The sequence below is a fragment of the Dryobates pubescens genome, chromosome 6, assembly GCF_014839835.1.
Source record: "Dryobates pubescens isolate bDryPub1 chromosome 6, bDryPub1.pri, whole genome shotgun sequence".
Lineage (NCBI taxonomy): Eukaryota > Metazoa > Chordata > Aves > Piciformes > Picidae > Dryobates > Dryobates pubescens.
In genome coordinates this window covers 12,223,320-12,243,716 of record NC_071617.1, presented here as the reverse complement: position 1 = coordinate 12,243,716, position 20,397 = coordinate 12,223,320, and the positions used below count along the sequence as shown (strand labels likewise).

The 20,397-nt window shown below is 42.7% G+C and overlaps 1 protein-coding gene across 1 annotated transcript in view; it reads left to right on the top strand.

Moving 5' to 3' along the window:
• The window catches only part of SLC2A12 (solute carrier family 2 member 12), a 34,785-nt gene that overhangs the window by 13,016 nt on the left and 1,372 nt on the right, over positions 1-20,397 (top strand). The window contains exons 3-4 of the mRNA XM_009907985.2: positions 15,940-16,062; positions 18,437-18,569. Of these exons, the coding sequence (XP_009906287.2) occupies positions 15,940-16,062; positions 18,437-18,569 (256 nt within the window). The remainder of the gene's footprint in view (positions 1-15,939; positions 16,063-18,436; positions 18,570-20,397) is intronic.

Here is a 20,397-nt window from a genome sequence, read left to right as displayed (position 1 = left end):
GCATGATGAAAGAATTCAGAGACTAGCAAGCACCTGCTTAGTCTGTTGGGGGTTTTTTGTTTGTTTTTAGTTTGTTTTGCTTCTGGGGTGCTTTGTATTTATGTCACCAATACTTAGGCAAGAAGAAAGGAGTATTTCTGCTGCTTTGTTTTGGATTAATTACGTTTGATGATTTGCAATTCAGCTGCTTGTTCACACTCAATTTCACACAGTTATGAGGATGTTTTGTAGGTGCAACAAATCAGTGTTGCATCATGTCACAGAACAGCACATGCTGTCTCTGCAGAGATGTTTGCAGAGGCATTTCAAGGCAGCTATTAGCTAAGGGGATTTACTTGACATGCATCTTTGTCTTGAGTTACCTTTGTATATCAGAAAGGTCAAATGAGGATCAGCTGTTCTCACCACGGAAAGATGCCTGCAGAGCCTGAAGGAAACCTTTCTCTGGCTGCCATGTGAAGTGAACAGAGTCTGAGAGGGGCTTTGCAATGTTTTCAGCACATGTTTGCAAGGAGAGGCATTCGAACCTGTATCCTGGTTTAAGGACGGACAGATCCACTATTGCCCCGAGAGGGACAAAAGAATGACACTCGCACAAATGGATTGGAGAGTGATGGAAAGTTTAAATGGAAAAGCAATTGGTGCTTTTCAGAAATCTACAAAGCATAGTGACAAAAATATCCCAAAGGGTACAGAGTCCCTTACAGCACACCCAACACTCCCTTCTCCCACCTGAGACCCAAAACCCCCAGAGCTCGCTCTTCCCCCCCCACTGCTAGGCTAGTCTCAGGCTGGCCAGGTCTGAGACTGCCCCCTCCAGCCCCTTCCCCCCTGGCATTAGGCCCAGACAGGCCTAAGAGGCCTTGAGATACTCCTTCACCATTACCCTGTAGGGAGCATCTCCCACAGGAGCAGAGAGGGAAGAAAGAGGAAGAGAATGACTCTGCAGATGGATTTATAGGGCCCAGGATTTATGGATATGAAATATTCCATTTACTGTGTCCACCTACTGGGTTGGACACTCAGGACACTGGAGGTGTAACTTATGTGGCAATAACAGGAGGGACTCAGCCTAAAATGCCACAACCTGCCATATGTGGAGGGGGGGCAGGAGGAACCTGAGCCTTGCAGAAATGCTGTTATTCCTTGCACAGGGGGAAGTGAGTGCAGGTTAATGAGTGGAATGTGGAGGAAGATCACTGATTCATTAACCAAGCTAAAAGTTCATTGTGACCCTGGAAATTAATTCAACACAAAGGACACACAGAGAAATCCTAGTCAGGACTACAACCACACATGACCACTTACTAAATGACACAAAGTTAACTGAAATAGCTGCAGAGCATCTCATTTGCCATATGCTCTGTGCAAACCACTTGAGGGGCAAAATATAGTGGTCCTTTCTTATAAAGAGGTGGCACCTCCTTCACTCATCACTGTTGTGTTATGCTACATGTTGAGATGCAGGAAGCAGGAAAGACAAACTCCTGGAATATCAGACTGTAAATATGTGGCTCTTGGGATTGGATGGAACATTTTCAAGAGAGTTCTCTTGCTTAACAACTGTAGGGTAGCTATAGCCTTTCTGAAAGAGAATGGGTGCCCAGAACACTGCCATTTTCCTCAAGGACCTGATGAACATAATTCACATTTAGGTGTCAGATGGTATCTGTTACCAAAGCTCTGCTTCTCTGCTGATCATTTCATTTGCACCGCTCAAAGAGGTGGTGGAAGCCCCATCCCTGGACATTTTTAAGGCCAAGCTGGATGTGGCTCTAGGCAACCTGATCTAGTGGAAAGTGTCCCTGCCCATGGCAGAGGGGTTGCAACTAGATGATCCTTGAGGTCTCTTCCAACCCTGACAATTCTGTGATTTAGGATCAAAGACTAAACAGGGACAACTTCCCTTGATATTTTGGTATATATTCCTTGAGCAAGGATCATTGGGTGATCTCACCAACAGTAGCACAATACACACTAATACAGGGAGGCAGTGTGGTCTGGAGGCAATCTTTTTGCTGAAGAAAAATCAGAGGGGCTCCAACCAAGCCCTAGACTGAGAAGCAAGTAATGCAAGCTCATTATGGACCAGCAAAGCATCTGTTTTCCCGGTCTGAATTTGTTCTAGCAAATAAAAAGCAAGTGAGAAAAAAAAAGCAGGACTTGGGCAGTATCTCTTTTCAAATTGTGAGAGCACAGGTCAATGGGATCTATGCATGTTACTGAGATTTTTTGCTGTGGAGTGGGGAACACTGAGAGAGGGATGTTGGATGCATGCATTTGGACTGAATGTATGGTATTGGTGCCTTGCACAAAAGAGCAAGCACAGGACCTGCGAAATGAGGGGCACTCTGGGGACAGTAGCTCCCCCCCATGGTGTCTCCCCAGTGGACTCAGATGCTGACTCACAGGTTCCTCCTGCATTTAGGGACCCCTAATGTCTCCCTGCTCAGTGTGTGTGGGAGTAGAGGCACATACAACCGCCTGGCTGATGTTAGCAGGCATGTTCAGAGCTGTTTGACCTGGCACATGAGAGAGACAGACAAATCCTCACCTGTGTGAACACAGGTTAACAAACTAGTAGTTTATGGTCACTACAGCCACTTTTTTCATGAGAAAACCCAGTCTCACAGCCAAGGCTCAGAAGAGCTTCTCTTATGAGTTTCCTGTTGCTAAGGACTATTATTTGTGTGTGTGTGTGTCTCTGCTTTCCATACAAGTTTAAATTGAATGCTTGGGCTGCAAGTCTGAGCACCTATATGATCCTAGGCCATGGAAGGATGGCAGCCCACCAAGCCACCCTTGGGTTACTAGTTTCACATTGATGAAATTCCTCCCACATGAGGGACCTGGGATTACAGCTTTGTGTTCCTCAGGCTTTACCCTCCAAGAGTGGGCAGTGACTATACTCTTCAGCAAGCCTTTCTGTGATGCACCATATTGCTGCAGTGGGAGCTTTCAATGTACTCTTATGCCCTGTGAAGAGAAAAACTCATCCAGGGAAGTCATTGAAGGTAAGTCTCTAGTGAGGGCAAATCTTAAGGCCAAATTTTTACTGGTGAAAGACTAACTGAGATGTCCATTTCTAGTTTAAACCTCATAAGGTTTGCCATATTGAATATATTAAATTTTTATCAGCTTGAATGAATGCTTTAAAACTTAGCTAATTTATACCTAAAATGGAACAGATGTTTCAACATGTTTGGAAATTTAACTGATGTGGGAGCCAAATCTCTCAGATAATCAACAAAGGGAAATAGTCTCCCCATCTAAGAGGGGCTTTCAGACACCTGCTCTCTGACCTCTCCTTTGGTGCAGCCCTCCTTTCTTCACTGTATGTTTAGGGAATTTAGGAGGATCAAGAAGGTAAATCAGTCTGCATGATAACATTCCATACATAACAGGCTTTAACTTCTGGTCAGCCCTGGTCAGGCAGTTGAACTGGGTTATTATTGTAGGTTCCTTTCAATCTCCTCTCCTCTCCTCTCCTCTCCTCTCCTCTCCTCTCCTCTCCTCTCCTCTCCTCTCCTCTCCTCTCCTCTCCTCTCCTCTCCTCTCCTCTCCTCTCCTCTCCTCGCCTCTCCTCGCCTCGCCTCGCCTCGCCTCGCCTCACCTCTCCCCTCCACTCCTCGAGTCTCCTCTCCTCTCGTCTCCTCTCGTCTCCTCAAGTCTCCCCTCCCCTTCCCTCCCCTTGCCTCCAGTCTCCTCTTATATTCCCATGTACAAATGCACTTGTTTTCTCTATATGTGATTGTGTATTGATGAAGGAGTTTAAATTTACTTTTAAACCAGCATCTGGGCTGTGGGGGAGATGGAAGAAGGATCAGACAATAACAGTCAAGGAAGGTGGAAGAAAACTCAAAGATTCACAAGAAAAGTAAAAAACATGGAGGTGTGGAAGGAAATAAGTCCCTCTTCTAATCCATCACTGTCCTTCTTTTGCAGTCTTATGTAGTCTGTGGGCACCTTTCTTTATGTATTTTACTGGATTAAGCAAGCCAAAATTCAGAGCTAGAACATTCCCCTAACCCCATAGAATTATACTGGAGACAAATTTAGTCCCCTTGACTTTGCTCCTGGGATTCTTAGATAAACTGGCTACCTGAGTTAAAACATGATTAATTAGCCCAGTTAAATGCAAAATCTTTTCAGTGTCTTTCACCTCAGTCACTAAATATGGGAAATGGACGTGCTGGAAGGTGTCCAGAGAAGGGCCACGAGGATGAGCAGAGGGCTGGAGCACCTCTCCTATGAGGACAGACTGAAAGAGTTGGGCTTGTTCAGTCTGGAGAAGAGAAGGCTCTGAGGTGACCTAACTGTGGCCTTCCAGTATCTGAAAGGGGCCTACAAGAAGGCTGGGGAGGGACTTCTCAGGATGTCAGGTAGTGATAGGACTAGGGGGAATGGAATGAAGCTGGAGGTGGGGAGATTCAGGCTGGACGTGAGGAGGAAGTTCTTCTCCATGAGAGTGGTGAAGCCATGGAATGGGTTGTCCAGGGAGCTGGTTGGGGAGCCGTCCCTAGAGGTGTTTAAGACCAGGCTGGATGAGGCTCTGGCCAGCCTGATCTAGTGTGGGGTGTCCCTGCCCATGGCAGTGGGGTTGGAAGTAGATGATCCTTGTGGTCCCTTCCAACCCTGACTGATACTATGATACTAAATGGATCCATAACAAATCCCAAAACAACTGCTTTCACATATGACATGGAAGAGCCCAGGGACTTCATTACAGAGGTCATATCTCTTACCACTGTTAGGATCCTGATTGCACAGGGATGCTTTTCCTCTGCTCCAAAATACTCTTTGACTTAATGTTAACCACCAAATAGTCTACCAGAAAGTGGAAAATCTTATGTCAGTGTGGAAATTCTGACCTTTCATGGATTTTGTTGGTTGTTCCTGAGGTTTGAATTACTGTAAGCTGTATAGCCTTGCACTAGCTTGGCCTGGCCTTACATCTCAGATAAATGAGCAGCATCAATTTTACATTGTTTTGTGGTTTAGTCTGGAATAAGACATAGGTTTTGGGATTAAATCAAGCACTTGAAAGTAAGCAAGTGCTTAAATGCTCTGTTGGATCTGAACCAGGATAATAAACGTTGGAAATGTGCGTGTTTCACTGCAGATCAGGACTGAAAGTCCTATTTTAGCTAATTAAAATTTGTCTTGGGTTCTTTATTTTATAACAAGGTTCCTAGCACTGTTCATTGTACTGGATCATCTTTTGATGCATGTCTCCATGTGGTTTGAAGATGACACTCCTAGTATTTATCAAGTTCATTATTCCTGTGTAAATCAAATGGTGAAAGGTAAAAATGTGCAACCATGTAACTTACTGGCACTGCACATGCTGAGAGCAAGGCCTCATGGTAAATCAGTAGACAGAGTCAGGAGACTGTGAGTGTGGTTGTCACATTGAGTTCCAGGAAGAAAGCCTGGAAGATTTTCTCAAAGGGGAAGGGGATACAGTAGGGCATCCAGCTTCTGTTGCCTTTGAAAATCAACCCAAAGTGCATAAAACTCTTCTAAAAGGAGGAGAACTAACCAGCATTTCATAGTGAGCATAACCAGAGTCTTCACAGCTTCCTCCTGGCTGACTGTCTCCAGGAGAAACCAAAGCCAAGCATGAGCAGCAGTGACCAGAAAGGGACTTTAAAAAGTAGATTACTGCAAGCTTCCCACTAAGTCACTGTTGTAAAAGGTTTCTTATCCTCTCCACTGGGAGTTTTGTAAAGCATATAAACAAACATCTATTTTGCAATAGCAAAGGTTTACATTGCCCTCAGTTGCTGTGTTGCAACAGCTCTTTTCTGTTATGCACCCCCTCAAGGACCAACATTAGCCTTTGCATACAGTAAAACCAGGTTCATTTACCCCACCTATCTGGGTAATCTCTCCTTTCCTTACTGTCTACAAGTAAAATATGTGATAATCTAATTCATGCACAACTTCCTCACGAATTAGCGCCTCTGGCTTCTAAAGTCATTCCTCTGCAAATGCCTTAGAAGATTATCCTGGATTCAATATTCTGAACAAATAAACACTTACAAACAGGAGTACACATTTCAAGTTTTAATTAAAAGACTCTTTAGTTTAGTTTAGTTTAGTTTTGTTTGATAGCAATATGTGATTTATTATAATAAGCACATTCTCCCTTGAAAGTTTAGGTGGGGAGGGTTGGTTGATTTTTTACCCCTTTTCTCTCTCTTTCTGCTTGCCCCGCAAGTTGTTCTGTCTTGATGGTACAGTTTCAGTGTCTACATAAAAAAGGATGAGCAAGAGAGACAATGGCTGTGAAATCAGCTGCAAACAGCATTGTCATCTCATTTATCTGTTCAAATCAACTTCTGCTAGGGGATCTGAAAAGCAGTGAAGATTATGACATACCTGCCTACAGTAAAGCTATGATACGACCTACTGATATATTTGCTGCTGAGCACTGTTATTCAGCAAGATGGACCATAAATCACATTAACTAAGACAATTCTACCATTATTTGATTTATATCTATCACTTCCTGCCCAGTAATCTTTCAGATGGGAATCAGTCTTTATAAGAAAGTTCTTCTTTCAAACTGAAAATGGACAGTAATTGAAGATCACTAACAATAAATTTAAGGATATACTGAACAACTTGCATGAAAAAGGAAAATCCATACCAGGCATTACATTTTTGTCACATTCATGGAGATGGAAATTCCAAAAGTAAGAAAACAAACCAAAAAAAAAAAAAAAAAAAAAAAGAGAGAGAGAGAAAAATTGTTAAAATGCAGGATCAGAATAGTGAGAAGATTAAGGAGGAAAGATGGCTGGGAAAAATCTACGGTGAAGTACATTTCACTGCTCTCCTTCTCAAGTGGCCCAGAAAACAGGGGAAGGAGGTAATTCATTGGTTTCACAAGTCTCTTCCCACAAAGCCCTCCTGCTGCTCTAAAGTAAACTGGAGGAGGCATGAGTGAAGTGTGATTTCCATGGAGGAGGCATGAGCTAAGTGTGATTTCCATGGTGTGCTGCAAGCTTCTTTAAAAAAGCACATGTGAGTGTTCAGCCTGTCTACTAGATAGTGATGCAAATGGTAGAAGAATTTTTATACACTCTGATACATTATCAGAGATAAAAAGATTACATCCCAGTTGTCCTAACATATGTTACTTCAAGGAGTCAGCCTGAAGAATTAACCACTAGAAACAGACATGCAGTGTAACAGAACAAAAAGAATAGAAGATTTGCCACACCACATCAACTCCTTTTAGATCAACAAAGGTATTGGGTAGCTCACAACCAGTAGCCAGAAAGAACTGCTTTGGAAGCTGCAGAAGGAGCTGCATTGCCTTCCCTCACACTGATTAGGGTGCACAGGCAGATTAGCTGAGGCTTCTCCTGACTCCCTGTGGCTCAGGAATAGAGCAATTCCATTCCTTCTAATGCGCATACACAGGGTTCGATTTGACCCTTGGCAGGTTGGCATTCTGCTGGCAGTTTACACACTCTCCAAAGCAATACAGATGCTCATTTGCTCTGTACTTGCCAGTTATTGATTTTGAGCAGCCACTTCAGCCTCAGAGCCAGAGAAATAAATGGCTTTCATTAGGCAGAGGCATTGATTTTAACATCAGTGACAATCATCTGCTTCGGCCTCCTGCACAAACCCATGGGCAGAATTTCAGTCCACTTTTAATGCACCCTAACTCTGTTGCTTGCTTTGGAAAAGGACAAATTCACTCTCTCTTTCCAAACTGAGCATCCTTCACTTCTGCCAGACTCCCAGCTGGGGAGTCTGCTTTACTGGAGCTGCTACAAAACCTTTGCATGAGTTACATTGTGTGGGTGCTGGGAGCAGCGCTGCAAACAGTGCTGGTGCGCTACAGCACTTTGTTGCCCCAAATCCCAGCTCTGCCCCAGTGCTACATGCCCTCACAGGTACACACCTCACCAACAAGCACACCACAAAGGCTTGTGTCATCCCCTGCAATGTGCCTCTTGAAATCAAGGCAAACCAGAACTGAAACTAGCCTTTAATAAGAAGTAGCTGGCCATCTGGATACTTGTGTTAATCACAGAATCATAAAATAGTCCCGGCTGGAAGGGTCACCTAGTCTGATGTCCCCGCAGCCAGCAAGGACATCCCCAGCAGAACTGGAAATCAGGCAAATGAAATAACTGTGTGTTTTCATAAGCATGGAAAAAAATCTGGTCTTGGCAAAGCCATGTCTTTTGACTTCCTTCCTCTCATGGCAGTTTCACAGTGCCTGCATCCTTCCCCACCACTGAAAATTTGTTACACATTTTTAGATGGTCTGACTGCATTACTGGTGGGATAATCCCATCCTTATCTTCCTTTGGACCTCATGTTCTTAACAATCCAGTCCTCTCTTTAAAAGTCTTACATACTTCTGATTGCTTCCCTCCTAAGCTGTAAATCCATTTAATCTCTTTCCAGAGTTCATACCTCAGAAACTTGAATTCTTTTAAGTATTGCAATGGCTGCTTTCTAAATCTCACCATAAAGAACTTGATCTCACACAATACAGGTATAGGAAAGTGGGGGGGGGGGGAAAGCTAAGCAGCAAATGAATACCAAGGGAATCTAATATTTCATTAATGAGACCTGCTGAGCAGTTTCCAATTTGCTTCTGCCTCCTGGCTGGCAGGAATAAGGTCAAAGCAAGGATATTTTTCATTCATATACCTCACTTGAATATTGAGTACCCCCAAGCTCACAGTATTTCCCAGATAATCTCAGATTTTTCTGCTTCTCTGATGTCTGCTGCTTTTTAAAACTTATTTTTTATTTGCTGCCCATCTGTAAAGTAAGGGGGATAAAAACAACGTAAAAGTTTGAGACATCACAGTATCACAGTATCACCAAGGTTGGAAGAGACCTCAAAGATCAGCAAGTCCAACCTGTCACCACAGACCTCATGACTAGACCATGGCACCAAGTGCCACATCCAATACCCTCTTGAACACCTCCAGGGATGGTGACTCCACCACCTCCCTGGGCAGCACATTCCACTGACGAATGACTCTCTCTGTGAAGAACTTTCTCCTCACCTTGAGCCTAAACTTCCCCTGGCGCAGCTTGAGACTGTGTCCCCTTGTTCTGGTGCTGGTTGCCTGAGACAAGAGACCAATTCCCTCCTGGCTACAACCCCCCTTCAGGTAGTTGTAGACATCTGAGGATACATGAGGAAAGGCCCACGTAACATGCAGAGTGTGTCCTTCTGCCTACCTGTAGTTCAGGGAACTTCAAGAAAAATGTTGGGGATTTATTTTTACTATCACGAACAACATTTCTTGATGGATCTTTTTCCACATAGAAAGAGATATGATGTTTTAACAATCAGCACTTAGTTGTTGTAACCCATTAATATTTCTCACACCTGAAGCATCTTGTGAAAATGAGTTCCACAGTTGAAATACACAGTCTGAAAAATCTTTTTATCTTGCCTAACTGTTGTCCCTAGTAACTTCACTTGGATTTTCTTGGTGTCTTTCAAAACACAACCAAAATGTCCTCTCTCATCATCTCCACTTCAATTATTTCTCTCCTCTGTATATCATCTAAACCAAAGAGTTCTTGCATGTTTAATTGCTCTTTCTCTGTGGCTCATCTAGTTCTGAGTTGATCCAACCTTCATGCAGCATGACAAACACAGAGGCACAACAGGCATGGTTGATGGCACATTCATTGCTTCCTTCTTAATAATTACCAAGCCTCTGTTTGCATCCGTGAGCGCTTCCTTGTGGGAACTGATGATGTCCCTGAACTGCCCATGGAGGCTTCATTATTTCTGTCCCACACAGTGCTGACATGCTGGTGTGTGTATTTTCTCCTTGCATGCTACTTTGAATGGAATTTATGGGTCTTTTTTTTCAAAGTACTCAGTACTTTGAGATCCTTTTGAAATTCTTTATGACCACTCTTCATTTTTGTTACCTTATTTTGTACCATCAGTAAGATTTGCATGTGTTCACCTTCCTTTGTGAATGCCTTCTTATCTATCCCATGGCACTTCACCACAGATCTATGTAACCAAAAAGCACAGTAGCTCATTCATTTTGATTCCCATGCTCCTTAGCTCTTTCCAAGAGATGTTTTTTCTCAGCAAAAACTAGACAATTCATCCTTGAGACACTGTACATACCCCTCCTTTCCATTTTCCAGCTGAGATTACTTAGCTTAATCCCAGTTCCATCCAGTAGCTTGGTACAGTAAGTCTACCAGGGTAACCCCTTCATGCATCCTCATTGAATGTTTTCTTCAATGCTGGTATGTCTCACCTTCTCCATCCCTGGCCTCACCCTCTTGGCCTTCAGACTCTCAAGATACCTGTCTGCCTGATGATGTCATTGAAAATCACTTTTCAGCAGTTATAGTGTGTTTTCTTTGTTTGGACACAGTTTACATGATTACAGAAGGCCTATTTCTATTTCTAACAGCTTTCTTATCCATTTTTTAATCTGTGCTGAGTTATTTATTTTTATTTGATTTTGTTGTATGTGTACTTCAAGCCTCTAATCAGGTAATTTAAATATTCTCCATAAAAGCATCAAAGCATTTACCCTAATTGTGCTTTTAATTTCTGTATAGAGCGCAGGCTTATTCTAATATTGCTCTCCTTCCCAAACAAAATGTGGTAGGCTCTTGGCTTGTTCATTTCTACAAGAATATTGATTTTGAAATGTTATAGCAAATATAACAGCATCTTTGTGACAGTTACATCTTGAACCACCTCTGCTCAGCACTGAAGTAAGATTTGATTTTTTAAATCTCATTAAGTATCAGGCAAAGTGCTAAAAGAAACCACCATCTATGGCACATAAAATGTAGTCCCAGCACTGTGCTCCATTATGCAGTTTATTCAGCCTTAATGGAAGCAGCTGAAATTGTCCATTATTATTTTGTTTTCTGCCTTTACAGCTCCTGTGACTTTGTTAAGAGGTGAATGCCACCATCCTGGTCAATGGGTTCTTTTCATACCTGAAATCTCTTGCCCTGTTTGGGCAAGGAATGTCAGGGCATTGAGTTTCTGGATACTTAATGAAACAGTTAAGCTTCTTCTGATTCAATGCAATATTTTCTTCTGCATTTGCAGAGGGTGTTCTTTTCTCCAGATTGTACCACAATGAAAGACTATTCAACTGTACATTTTTTCCTAACTGTTGTCAACATGCAACACACTGCAGGTCAGCAAAGGTGAGTTATTACCTGCAGCCACTGCAAGAATAAATCACACAGTTTTTAATCTGAGAGAGACTCATGCTGAGTCCTTGGCCTCCTCTCTTACCCACATCTGGCCTGAAGAGCATTAACTCTCTCTCTGGAACAGGCTCCCCAGAGAAGTTGTGGAGTCTCCTTTTCTGGAGACTTTCAAGACCCATCTGTGTGTGTTCCTGTGTGACCTATGCTAGATTCTATGGTCCTGCTCTGGCAGGGGGTTTGGACTCAATGACCTCCAGAGGTCCCTTTCAACCCCTAACATCCTGTGACCCTATGAACTCTTTTCCCATCCCTTCCACAAGCACCAGCCGAAGATGGCAGGAGCAGACACTTGAAATATAATTGAGTGTGTGCAACATGGTTACTACCACAGCATCCTTCTGAAATACTGTCAGATTACACAGCAGAAGGAGAGGTGAGGAAGGGGTTATTTGCACCCTCTTTTCAAGGATTTCACCTGCAAAATGCCACTGCTTAGGCTAGTGAAAGCACCACTGCTTAGGCTAGTGAAAGCAGAGTGCAGAGCTGACTTTGCAGTGACTTTGGGAGCGTGCAGGTTAAATTTCTGCAATGCTGTGTGCACACAAGGTAGCAGCAGTCATTTTGAATGGGAGCCCAAACCTAGTTACTGGCTCTCCAAGAGAAAGCCACGTCCCTGCTGTACCTACAGCAGCTGCTGCTTTTTGGCAAAGATACAAATAGTGAAAACAAGCCAGAGAGGTGCTAAAAGCAAAGAATTGATTGTTATCGCTGTTTCAGCTTGGGGAAAGGGATAAACATACTGTAATAAATATCAGATTTCTACAATTGCTCTTTCTCCATGGGGAATAAGCCTATCCACTCCTTGCCAGCTAAGCAGAGGTCAGGGCCATGCCAGAGGAAGTAGCTACCATTAACAGACATGAAGAACAGATCTGGTGTGTCAGTGGAATCTGTCTGAATAAAATAACTAGTTGAAAGAGTAGATAACCACTAGTGCAGATAATGCAAATCCTCATGTATTTCGGTTTCTGAACAGGGAAGCAGTATGTTTCAAACCTCCAGACAAATCATAGTTAGCCTGAAAGGGCCAGTCTGTCCTTGGAAAGTAGTATGGAAGCTGCTGCAGCATCACATGTTTCAGTTGTGGTATAAGCTGTTTGTTAGTGCCTGTAAGGCTGTTGAAGCTTGGCTAGCTCAGGGCTCACCCAGTCTTGCAGGACTGCTGTGTCAGTGCACAGGACTTGTTCCTCCTCTGTGTCTCTCTAGGCAGCCACTGGAAGTTGCTCAAATGCAAGAATATTCTAGAAGAAGCAAATACAGACTCAAGCACCCTTGGTATTTGGGTTATGCTTGGCAGAAACAAGGTCTGAATTCTGTTTAAGGTGACTCTGAACATCCCTTTTGTTAGCCTCTGTGTATAATCATTTTTCCAGAAGACTTCTGCTGCTGCTTGCCAAGCTACCCTGTGGGGACAAACTCCAAGGGTTTCACAAGCACAGCTCACTAGGGCTCCTTTGCATCTCACTGGCTGCTTTGGGGTTTGGCTTGTACTCCCTTTCATGACATATTTGATTGGCTGTGACTGGTTTCAACAGCCCTCATGTTGAGGAAGGGCAAAACCCTGTGCATTGCCAGGGCCTGATTTTACTCAGGTTGTAGGGCTAGCTGGCGTGGCAGGGTGTCACATTACTGGTAAGATCCTGAAGTCTGCCTCTCTTAAAGTCCAGACACTTACTGGAACTATTTAACAAAATTAACACTTGCCTCTCTTTTCCAGTGCCCCCGTAAGGACTTGCACTGACACAGGTTCAAAAAGTTAAAACAATCAAATTGCTTAACTTATTAAAGCAACAGTTACAACAGATTTGGGATTGAGGGTGATAAATGCAAGATGATTGATCTCAGGATCAATAAATCCCAGGAAACATCCAACAAAGTCAAGGAAACAAACCTTTTCAATAGCTCTAATATATAATGGTCATGCAGCAAAAGTTAAGCTGTATATTGAAGGTGCAATTCTTGCCAAGAAAGGTGTCCCTGTGTTGGGTGTAGGAAAAGGAGAACAGTCTGTCCTCATCTCTCTCTTTCCCTCCCAGCTGCTGCTGCACCTCTTGCTGCTGGCCCTTCTGCATCTCCTGCTCCTGGTGCTGGTGTCAGTGCCCTTGCACACACACTTGTTGCAGCTGCTGCCTTGAAGAGATGTTCCTCTCCTGGGTTTTAAACCCTAGCCCTAGCTGTCCCCTTCTTCTAGGTGACTTTTATCATGATTTCAGTGGAGAGATGAGTAATATAATCATGCATGCTTAGCACGTACTCATTTTAGCTCATTAGCATAGCAAGGGAGGTGAACTTTCATATTAAAATTTCAGTTAATTAGACAAAGGCCTTTACTTGGGCACTCTGGCCTTCCAAGTCTGTTTTGAAGTTAGGTGTTTATGCTATTTTAGCCTTGTTTCATCAGTTTTAGCCAAAACAGGGCTGTCTTATCTTCACAGGACTCCCTTGGTGGTTGGCAGGCCAACTTCACAGATCTTCACTTAACTCAAACTCCTGCTGATTGTAAACAACCTTGGTCCTGAAGTGTGCTAAATCAAACTTGCCTCCATGTCCCAGGGTAAAGTAGGCAGTTATCCCACACAGGGGAAAGCGTCTGCTTGAGTTGCCAGTTCTCTCTTCCTTTGCTCCCGCCTTGGGTGCAGACACCCCACAGAACACACCCAGGGCATTTCTTCAGAGCAATGTTTGTCTTGCCAGCAGTGAGTGTATTAAACTCTGCTGTGATCCAAGTCAGTTAAAAAAAAAAAAGCCTCTCTAGAGCAGCTGCTAGACGCAGCAGCAGCTGTGATAGGACTAAGTGCCACTTGACTATGTGCAACAGCGTTAGGCTGCTTTGCAGTGTGGTCTTGATTCTCTAGAATTAAAACACCACTCTGCCATGTCTTTCCCCCTGTGGGAGTGAAGAGGGTGGGACTTTTGGGTTTTTTCTCTTTGCTTTTCTTTGCTTTTCTTTGCTTTTCTTTTTTCTTCTTTTCTTTTTTCTTTTCTTCTTTTTCTCACTTTATTTTCTCTTTTCTTTCCTTTTCTTTTATTTTCTTCTTTGCTTTTATTCTCTTTTCTTTTCTTTCCTTTTCTTTCCATTTCTTTTCTTTCCTTTTCTTTTCCTTTCTTTTCTTTTTTCTTCTCTTTTCTCTTTTTTTCTTTTCTCTGTTCTTTTCTCTTTTCTTTTTTTTTTCTTTTCTCTGTTCTTTTCTCTTTTCTCTTTTCTTTTATTTTCTTTTTTCTTCTCTTTTCTCTTTTCCTTTTTTCCTCTTTTCTTTTCTTTTCTTTTCTTTTCTTTTCTTTTCTTTTCTTTTCTTTTCTTTTCTTTTCTTTTCTTTTCTTTTCTTTTCTTTTCTTTTCTTTTCTTTTCTTTTCTTTTCTTTTCTTTTCTTTTCTTTTCTTTTCTTTTTCTTTTTCTCTTTCTTTTCTTTTCCTTTCCTTTCCCCGAAAAAATATCTGGGTCGGCTCCACAAAACATCATTGAATTCCACTCTTTGGTACAAGGAAATCTAGAGTTTGCTCAAATCTGCTTCTTAACTGAAGACCCAGGGTTTTGGTGGTGGTGGTGGCTGGTTGGTTTTTGTTTGTTTTTATTATTTTGTCCCCTTTTAGTTAGTCCTTTCTAGCCTTCTTCGGCAACACTTCTTTCTTTTCTACTTTTACCAGTCCCACGGGGGTCCTACAAGTATCTGAAGGGACACTGCAGTGTCACAAACACTTTGTAGTACATAGAGGAGCCTCTTTCTAAAAGGTGACTTTAAGACTGCTCAGTGCAAGTGTCCTGAGTAAGTTCCCATCTGTCATTTTGCAGAAACAACATCTCACAGGAGCAATTCATAATGGTCATGTCCAAAGGTCTGAAGACACAGTTCATCCACATGTACCTCTCTGCTTTTGTGCTGGTCATCTGCTAACCCACAACCTCTTCACACAACCACCTCTTGCTGAAGTATCTTGTTTGAACAAAAGGAGGGTGGCGTGTTTTTTGGTTTGTTTTTGTTCGTTTGTGATTTTTAAATTATTTTCTAATAACTAGGAATCATACAGAAATGTGCTGGTTTTTTTTCCCCCTTTTAAAATGTGTTTTCTCCTGCTGTCAAAGTAGTTACACAGCCCGCTCTTCATGTCTGAATTTGTTTTTGTGGGCTAGCAACACCGGCATTTAGATCACCTGTGGCATGGTGTGATATGAAGGAGCCAAAAATCAGGTCCTCTCTCTTCATTTATACTTCAGCAATCTCAGTTATATGGAGCAGAGAGCTGGAATAGCAAATACACTTCAGAGTGGCAGGTTGATTTATAAGGTGACATAAACACACAGGGCCTCTCTGAGGCTGAAGATTACTTTGGTTTGCTGCCCTCCTTCCATTAGTGTTATGTCACTTGAGAGTTATTTAGTCAGAGCTCCCTTTCATACACAGATGTGCAGTCAGAGCTCACTTCCCCAGTTCTATGTGCTCTGGCAGATCCAGGGAAGGTATGATGTCTCCAGGCTGATGCTAACTGCTGTGCATGCTGCTTGAAGATCATGGGTGGTCCTCCAGGGTTTGGACCCCCACAAACCTAGTGTCCCTGAAAATGACTTATTCTTTCATGTGGCCTCATCTGAATTCATGGACTACCTAAATTTACAGGAAGGGAACTCATCCTTTTAAAGACTATATCTATTTTTTCAGTTATTATTTCTTTTTATTTCAGTGTCCTGGCTGGTCCTGAGTGAAATTTTCCCTGGTGGGATTAGAGGACGGGCCATGGCTTTGACGTCCAGCATGAACTGGGGTATAAATCTCCTCATCTCCTTGACATTTTTGACTGTAACTGGTAAGATTCCTCTGTTTCCTTGCAAGTTCTTAATATTCTCATAATGGATAAAATAAACCTTTCCCATACAAACAACACTGCTAAAACTGCAGCTAAGATGCCCCAGGAGCTAAATTCAGATGTCCATTTAGGTGGTGTTTGTTACTGTAACTTCACCATTTTCACCACATCTTTGGGTTTGTATAAGTTTGTGTAACTACAGTCTTAGAGTGCTGCCTATCAGAACATCTTGCACATCATCTCCATAGGCTGTGAACCTCAGCTTTAAAAGAAACACCATTGTCTTAGTAGGTTGAAAATACATAATATTTAGGATTTAGTCCTGCTCTAGATCAGACAGGATTAAAGGGCAATCCCATTGAAACAATTCCTTTCCACAGGATTGTCCTGGCTTTGAGAAAATTTCCTTTAGAAAAAGGTGACTTTGTAAGGTAAAAACCTGTCATGTTTTAATGTGACAAAGTAGACTACCATGCAAAGAGATAAACAAGGGAAAAAATCAAATGCTGATGTTGAAATTCAATGATTGGCAAATCTTTTTCTAATTACATTTAATTAAAAGTTTTGCAAACTTTATATATATATATATATATATATATTTCATTCTGAGGAAAATATCTGCTGGAAATCAAAACATATAAGGGAAGAGAAAGTCAATGGTTCCTTTAAAGTTGTATCACTTTCCATAGAGGCAGGCAATCAAAGTCATAGGATCATAAAATGTTTATGTTGGAAAAGATCTTTAAGATCATTGAGTCCAACCATTAATCTAGTACTGCCAAGTCCACCGCTAAACCATGTCACTAAGTACCACATCTATAGTTTTTAAATACCTCCAGTGATGGTGACTCAGTCACCTCCCTAGGCAGCCTGTTCCAGTGCTTTATAACCCTTTCAGAGAAGAAATTTTCCCTGGCACAACTTGAGGCCATTTCCTCTAGTCCTATTGCTAGTTAACTGGGAGAAGCAACAGACCCCCACTTTCCTCCAACCTCCTCTCAGGTAGTTGTGGAAAGCTGTAAGGTCATCTCTCAGCCTGCTTTTCACCATGCTAAATAACTCATTCCCTCAGACAATTGTTGTAAGACTTGCTCTCTAGAGTCTTCACCACCTTCCTTGCTTTCTCTGGACACACTCCAGCAACTCAACAACCTTCTTGTAGTGAGGAGCCCCAAACTGAACACAGTATTTGAGGTGTGGCTTCTCCAGTGCTGAGTACAGGGGCACGATCACTTCTCCACTCCTGCTGGCCACATTATTCCTGATACAGGCCAGGATGCTGTTGGCCTTCTTGGCCACCTTGGCACGTGACCAACACTAGACCTATTCTTATGAAAATGTCCCCAAAACTAGATAGTGCAGACCTAAGGTCCTTAGCATCAACTGTTTCACCTGAATGTCTCCTTCTCCTGTCATGCAGCATTACTTGTTCATGCACACCCAGACATTGTTCTGGTCTAAGTTTCAAAAAATGTAAAGCCACAGTAACTCTTTTAGCTTAGCTGGGTCCAATCTGCATTTATGAAAGGGTAATTACAAGCAAATATGTGCTCCTAGTTTATGGCAGACAGGCAGAATTGGAAATTTCATCTTTAAAGGAATACATGGGGATGTCATAGTGGCCAGCAACACTTGCACTTAGGTATATGATGCAGAAGATATCAGCTAAATTATCAGCTTCAGCTGCAATTTCTAGCTTGTGACACAACTATCAAAAGTCTCAACCATCTGGCTTAGTTTTAACAGGGAAAAGGGCTAAGGGGGCTGCAGCAGCCTGTTGGGTTTGTATATGCTTTACTTTCCAGGGGCCACAGAGTGCATCCTTCAGCCTAAGGATCTTCTTGTTCATGGAGTCTAGGTCAGAAAACCACTTACCCTTGGCTGTCTTGGATGTCTTTCTAGCCCAGGCCCTGTGACTTGCACTGGAAATGGACAGAGGGGAATTTAGCTGTCAACAACTGCAACAGTGAGGAAAAATGCTTAGTTTTGCTTCATGGAGGAATGTTGAGCAATACCAGACATGGGTGAAAATTCGAGGCACTTGTGATCTCCAGTGCCTCTGCACAGAGGAGTAGCAATGGCTACTCACTGTTTTCACCCAGAGTGACCACAAGCAAAACAAATCTATTGATTTGTTCATGCTAAATAGGTCAATATGGGCTCATCAATTTTCTTTCATAAGGAGTGTTAGAAAAACACAAACCCACTCTTCGTTTTCAAATTATGGCCAGGCACAAATAAGTGGGTCAAGAACAACAGGCTAACTTCTTTCTGACTTCTCCTGTGCATTTGGGACTGTATTCTATGAAAACACATCATTTGAAAAACTTACAGTATTTGAAAATTAAATAAGAGATGCTTTCTTCCTTCGTAGAGCTCATTGGCCTGTCTTGGGTGTGCTTCATTTACACGATAATGAGCCTAGTATCCCTGGCTTTTGTCATTGTGTTTATACCAGAGACCAAAGGATGCTCTTTGGAGCAAATATCCATGGAACTAGCTAAACAGTAAGTACCAAACATGTGACTGCATCCCCCAGGTGCCAGAGGGACAAAGCCTTTCAAAGCTGCATGCTAACAGAAAAGGAAACTGTGTTGATATTTTTCTGGAAAAATCAGATTCTCCCAAGGCTTGAGTATGCACCTGTTGATTTCAGTGGCAAAGAACAGATTTTTTTGGTGCTGAAGGACTGGCCCTGAAGGGATCATGGTTTCCAGTATCCCTGGGGGGAATGCCTGGAGCTAGATCTGTCTCCCCAGCACTTTTGTGTTCCCAGACAGGAGGGAAACTGTGTTCCCTCACTTGGGGCTATCTGTCTTGGCTCACATGGAGAGAAAGGGCTGCAGGAGGGGCCTATCCCAAATACTTCAAGACTCCATATGCATTTTGATAGCTCTTGTAGATAGGGCATTTTTGTGTGCATTTACTAAGTTCTGTGTCTCTGTAGACTCTGACATCGTACTAAACAAAGGTTGTTACAGCATGAGTTTTATGTCCCCAGCTCAACACACAAAAAGGGTAGAAGGGCAATGAGAGGGACAGAGAGTGCTGTTGTTATGAATGCCTGAACGCCATGTGGCTGCCCCTTTAATATGATCTATTCTGGCTGGGTTTGTGTCTTCTGACTCTCCCTGTCCTTTCTCATCCCTCAGAAATAGAGTGGCCCTTGGAATCACGTGTGTTCAACACAAGGAGCACATCAATTTGGAGAACAGCATTAAATGGTCTGCTGATACACATGCTGTTTAGTTACGATCTCTAAACACAGGTGTCATTAACCATAAATTAACTAGCATTTTTTTACTGTCAAGTTGCTACTGTCCACATTTTTTTTTTCAGTTGTTTTAGGCCATTAAAAATATAGGAAAAGAAAAAAAAACCAAACACCTAAGCAGCTAGGTTTTAAAATGCAGTACCCTCCTGATCTGTTCAAGAGCTACTTTCCAGCTGCTACTTGCATTTTCAGACTTGTCTCAGAAGCTATCAGCATAATGAATAAAATAAAGAAATGATAGGGGGAAACAGAATAATGAATAAAAGAATAAAGAAATTATGGGGGAAACAGCATAATGAATAAAAGAATAATGAAATCACAGAATCATAGAATCGACCAGGTTGGAAAACACCTCAGAGATCATCAAGTCCAACTTGTTACCTAATACCTATGACCTCCTGACAACTAAACCATGGCTTCAAGTGCCATATCCAATCCTTTTTCGAACACCTCCAGGGGCAGTGACTCCACTACCTCCCTGGGCAGCCCATTCTAATGGCCAATTACTCTTTCTGTGAAGAACTTTATCCTCACCTTGAGCCTAAACTTCCCCTGGCGCAGCTTGAGACTGTGTCCTCTTGTTCTGGTGCTGGTTGCCTGAGAGAAGAAACCAACTCCCTCCTGGCTACAACCCCCCTGCAGGTAGTTGTAGACAGCAATGAGGTCTCCCCTGAGACTCCTCTTCTCCAGGCTAAACAACCCCAGCTCCCTCAGCCTCTCCTCACAGGGCTTGTGCTCAAGGCCTCTCACCAGCCTCGTTGCCCTTCTCTGGACATGTTCCTTTCTCAATGTCCTTCTTAAACTGAGGAGCCCAGAACTGGAAACAGCATAATGAATAAAAGAATAAATAAATGATAGGGAAAATAATGTAGTGGGGCGAATTTTCACAGGGCTGATGGCCTGGAGTGAGAGTCAGGCCCTGGGCACAGCTGGTGGCATGTTGCTATAGCGGAGGCAACCTCCTTCCTGTTCCTGCACACAGTGGACAATGGAGGCTCTCTCACCCTCCCCCTGCTGACAGCCTGCCAGCAGCCTGCTGGGCAAACCAAACAGCACCCAGA